This window comes from Pseudoliparis swirei, chromosome 1, assembly GCF_029220125.1.
Source record: "Pseudoliparis swirei isolate HS2019 ecotype Mariana Trench chromosome 1, NWPU_hadal_v1, whole genome shotgun sequence".
Classification (NCBI taxonomy): domain Eukaryota; kingdom Metazoa; phylum Chordata; class Actinopteri; order Perciformes; family Liparidae; genus Pseudoliparis; species Pseudoliparis swirei.
In genome coordinates, this window is record NC_079388.1 from 2,279,241 (window position 1) to 2,284,515 (window position 5,275).

The following is a 5,275-nucleotide window of genomic DNA, read 5'->3' on the forward strand; positions in this document are numbered from 1 at the left end:
CGGTGGACGTCTCGTTGTAACACCTGTTCTCGTGCCTCGTAGGCGGGGACCTTCTCCTCCGACCTGCAGAACCGCATCAGGACCAATCTGGACCGCAAGGTGGCCGCCAACCTGGACCTGTCCAAGCTGTCCCTGAACCGGGCCACGGTCATCCTCAGCTCCATCGGCAGCCTGAGCAAGATGAAGGGCAGCGCCTGGACCTTCAAGAGGAGCCTGAGCCACGGCGGCGCCGCCTCGGACCCGGGCTCCTCCTCCTCGCCGCCCCCGGCCGCCGGCCCGTCCTCGCTGCTGCCGCCGTCGACGCCGCCGCCGTTCTCCTCGGCGTCGGCGCCGTCCGCCAAGTCCTTCCAGCCCACCTCCTCCCGCAGCCGCAGGAAGTCGGCGCACACGGTGCTGCTGGAGGACGACAGCTCGGACGAGCCCCGGAGCCGAGGAGGAGGTGAGACCAATGAGAGGAGAGGAGGAGGAGGAGGTGAGGCCAATGAGAGGAGAGGAGAGGAGGAGGTGAGGCCAATGAGAGGAGAGGAGGAGGAGGAGGTGAGGCCAATGAGAGGAGAGGAGGAGGAGGAGGTGAGGCCAATGAGAGGAGAGGAGGAGGAGGAGGTGAGGCCAATGAGAGGAGAGAGGAGGAGGAGGTGAGGCCAATGAGAGGAGGAGGAGGAGGTGAGGCCAATGAGAGGAGAGGAGAGGAGGAGGTGAGGCCAATTAGAGGAGAGGAGGAGGTGAGGCCAATGAGAGGAGAGGAGGAGGAGGAGGTGAGGCCAATGAGGAGAGGAGAGGAGGAGGTGAGGCCATTGAGAGGAGAGGAGGAGGAGGTGAGGCCAATGAGAGGAGAGGAGAGGAGGAGGTGAGGCCAATTAGAGGAGAGGAGAGGAGGAGGTGAGGCCAATGAGAGGAGAGGAGGAGGAGGTGAGGCCAATGAGAGGAGAGGAGGAGAGGAGGAGTTGAGGCCATTGAGAGGAGAGGAGGTGAGGTCAATGAGAGGAGAGGAGAGGAGGAGGTGAGGCCAATTAGAGGAGAGGAGAGGAGGAGGTGAGGCCAATGAGAGGAGAGGAGGAGGAGGAGGTGAGGCCAATGAGAGGAGAGGAGAGGAGGAGGTGAGGCCATTGAGAGGAGAGGAGGAGGAGGTGAGGCCAATGAGAGGAGAGGAGAGGAGGAGGTGAGGCCAATTGGAGAGGAGAGGAGGAGGTGAGGCCAATGAGAGGAGAGGAGGAGGAGGAGGTGAGGCCAATGAGAGGAGAGGAGGAAGAGGAGGTGAGGCCAATGAGAGGAGAGGTGGAGGTGAGGCCAATGAAAAGAGAGGAGGAGGAGGAGGTGGTGAGGCCAATGAGAGGAGAGGAGGAGGAGGTGGTGAGGCCAATGAGAGGAGGTGAGGAAGAGGAGGTGAGGCCAATGAGAGGAGGAGGAGGAGGTGAGGCCAATGAGAGGAGAGGAGGAGGTGAGGCCAAGGAGAGGAGAGGAGGAGGTGAGGCCAATGAGAGGAGAGGAGGAGGTGAGGCCAAGGAGAGGAAGGAGGAGGTGAGGCCAATCTGGGGACATCAGGGGCCACTCTATTTTTCTGAGGGTCCGTTTGCTGCTGTGTTGACGAGGTTTACAGCGTGACGGTCCGTTCACCAGGGTTCCTCCGCTCATGGAAAACCTGGAAAAGTCATTGAAAAAGTAAAATTCTCAGTTAGTTTAAATACGACATCTTCTCACTTTATGTATACAACAGAGTTTTCACAATGGTCACGGAAATTACTTTTAAATTCATAGAAAGGTCAGAAAGGTCCTGGAAAGGACCTGGAAAGGTCCTGGACATCACAGGTCAACATGTGTGTGACCCCTGGTATTTTGGCTTGTATTGAAGCAATACTCTGAGCCAATGGGTCAAGCAACGTGAACACACACCTGAGCCTCGGCTCTCTCTGTCCAGCTCCGGCGGGCGGCGCCGAGGACGGCCAGCGGTCGAGGGCGAAGAAGAGGCGGCGCCTCTACAGGTCGGAGTCGGAGAGCTTCAGCTCGCCGGCTCCTCTGCAGCTGCAGCCCAGGAGCCACGCCGACGCGGCCCGGCGGCCGCCGGAGGCCAGGCCCTTCCCCGTCGGCATCCGCACCATCGGCAGCTTCCACGGCGCCATGACCAACAGCCGCCTGGACCACCACGTCCTCCAGGCGACGCTCACCAAGCAGGAGGCGCCGGCGCCGCGGCAGGTCCAGACGGTGGTGCACGGCAACATCGCCTCCTTCCGCCAGCAGAAGGCGGCGCACGGCTCCCCGGCGGCGTCGTCGCAGAGGGGCAGGAGGCGGGCTCTCTGCTCCCCGGTGTTCTCCCCCCTGGTGGTCGGAGGGGAGAACTACAGCCTGGCCTCGCCCTCGGTGAGGATCTGCGCGGAGGAGCGAGGCCGGGTGCAGTTAAGCCGCTTCCACCATCCCACCAGGTGAGAGGTCGATGGAGGCGGAGCTCCACACAGCTCCACGGGCACCTGACTATTAAACACAAGAGGAACCTCAGGGAGTCCTCATGGAACATCAGGCAGATTTTGGTCTATTTAGCTTCCATAAACACGTCCAAATATAAGATAATGCCTCATTTGCATATTTAAACGTGTCAATCATACTAATATATGTTAATCTATTTATATAAATATATTTATATGTACATATATAAATAAATATATTCATGTATAAATTTATATGAAAATAAATATATTTACATATTTATATAAATAAATATAATTATATTTATATATAAAGAAATATATTCTTATATATAAATAAATATATTTATAGATAAATATGTTCATATATAAAGAAATATATTTATATATGTATATATCTATGAAATGTCTTCCTTTTTCACCTGTAGTGTTTTTGTGAAACATAACATTTAAGGACACTTTCATTCTTCTCGAGATCCTTGTTCACATATCATATTATTGTTTTACTAAACATGGAGACGATGGATTTGTTTTTGTTTTTCTGAGGTCAACAAAATGAAACTAATTTAGTACCTGGGTTTAGTTCATGTTTACATTCCTTTTCTTTAGGATTCGGTCTGTTTTGCATATTTAAAAATACTTTCCGTGTTCAACTCTAACTATAACACTATAATCCAGGTAAATCCAAAGGAAGAGCTATAATCTCCTCTCTCTCCTCGCAGTAAACGGCGAGGCCGCCCCAGGAAGCACCCGCCCCCTCCCCGGCCCTGCTTGCCCTCCATGCCCTCCTCCGTGCCCTCCTCGTCCTCCTCTTCCACCTCCTCCTCCTCATCTGGCTCCTCGTCGTCCTCTTCCTCCTCCTCCGACGACGAAGAGGACGACGAGGAGGAGGGTGCGGCGGGCGGGGCGGTGGAGCCGTGCGCGGCGCCGCGCTGCCGGCTGCCGCAGCAGGACACGGTGCAGTGGATCCAGTGCGACGTGTGCGACGCCTGGTTCCACCTGGACTGTCTGCATGTGGACCGGCAGGAGCTGCTGAGGGACCCCAACGCCGACTTCCACTGCGGCTGCTGCTAGGGGCGCGGCTAGCGGGGCGCGGCTAGCGGGGCGTTGCTTCACGTAACATTGCTTCACATAACATTGCTAACGTGGCGCTGCTAACGTGACACTGCTAACGTGACGTTGCTTCACATAACATTGCTAACGTGAAGTTGCCAACGTGACCTTGCCTAACGTGGCGCTGCTAGCGGGACGCTGCTAACGTGACATTGCTTCACATAACATTGCTAACGTGAAGTTGCCAACGTGAAGTTGCCAACGTGACCTTGCCAAACGGGGCGTTGCTAACGGGACCCCGCCACGTTGTCCTCTCAACAGACCTTTCATTAGAGGAAGAAAAGGAGTTTCCTTCCACTATATTTTATTTTTTAAATTCTTCTTCTTCCTCCCAAGTTTGGATGACTCGTTAGCTAACGGTGGCGCTCGGTTCCGGGGCCGAAGCACACGGCGAGGTGTTCCCACCGTTCCGGTGCGTCGGCGCATGTTTTCCAGACAATTAACCTCCGGTAGAATGTGTCGGTGGACTCTGGGTGTTGATGGAGTTGAGGGGGGGGGAGGGGCTCCTGCAGTGTGATGCCATGAAATATCATCCGCTGACGTACCCGTGGGGTCGTCTCTAAGGACACACACACACACACACACACACACCCCGTTCGTGTTCTGAATGCAGTTCGTCTGGCGCTAGTTTTTACGTCCATCGTACCGCTCGGCGCCTGTGTGTGTTTTTTGGTATTTTGTGTGGAACATTTGATTCTTGAGCAATAAAATAAGAAAATATATCTTAAAAATATGTATATATTTGTTCACGTTGTAATAGCAGAACTAAGACTAATGATCGGCCCCAGCCCGAAGACACGGCTCCTCCTCCGCGTTAACACGCCGTCGAGCTCGCCGCTTCATGTTTTGATGTTTTGAAGATGAATAAATATGTAATACTTTCAATGTTTCTCTTCACAACACAATAACCTCTCATACGCCTCTGAAGTCTTTGATGTTTCCTCCGCCACGCGGTCAGTGTCTGGATGTTGGCGCTGTGACGATGTTCTGGAGCTCGTCATGTTGCTGCTGCGGGGCCACAGCGGGCCCCTGGGACTGAGACTATCCGTTTTTATTGGCAAAAAGGGAGAACGGGGAAGTGATAAACTGAGGCAGGAAAAGAAAGAAAGAGGTGTGATGGGCAGAAGGAGGAGAAGCAGCGACGAGATCGTCGAAATTCAACATGCAGCGGCAGAGAAGCAACGAGCACTTCTAGACGGGGAGGAGGCGGAGCCTCTGTAGGGGCCTCCATCAATCCTGGACCAGTTCAGAGACCAGAACACGGGACTATAGGGTCCGGTTGGATCAGCCCCCACCTCACGGGCCCCAAGGAGTCCATATAGGGTCCCGCGCTCCCGTCCACGTTCATCCTCGTCATCATCCTCTTCATCATGGCGCTGTTGGTTTGGGCGTGTTGTACAGAATCTCTGGAGATGCCATCGAGCGTCGGCTGCTGTCAGGGAGGAAATGAAGAATATAAAAAGCAGCCGTGTGTCCGCTCCGTCCTCAGAGGCGCTGAACGCCTCCTGATGGACACACACACACACACACACACACACACACACACACAGGGAAAGGAGGCTCGGTTGTTACGACACGTTCTCCTGAACGATGACATCATTTCACTGAATCGTCACGTTTGTTATTTTCTGCTCTGATGATTATTAAATATTCACATTTCATCCACATTTGTTCTAGTTCTATTCGCCTAGAAAGAATAATCACTTTCAGGACGCTTATCTCTTGGAAGGATGAACAGTAAAGCT

General features: G+C 54.0%; 1 protein-coding gene across 2 annotated transcripts in view; it reads left to right on the forward strand.

The window, feature by feature from the left end:
- The window catches only part of tcf19l (transcription factor 19 (SC1), like), an 8,302-nt gene extending 3,887 nt beyond the window's left edge, over positions 1-4,415 (forward strand). For both annotated transcript variants that reach the window (XM_056421917.1, XM_056421918.1), the window contains 3 exons: positions 43-439; positions 1,916-2,417; positions 3,140-4,415. In XM_056421917.1, coding sequence (XP_056277892.1) covers positions 43-439; positions 1,916-2,417; positions 3,140-3,491 — 1,251 coding nt within the window. In that variant the 3' untranslated portion in view covers positions 3,492-4,415. The remainder of the gene's footprint in view (positions 1-42; positions 440-1,915; positions 2,418-3,139) is intronic.
- Positions 4,416-5,275: the final 860 nt, after the last annotated feature.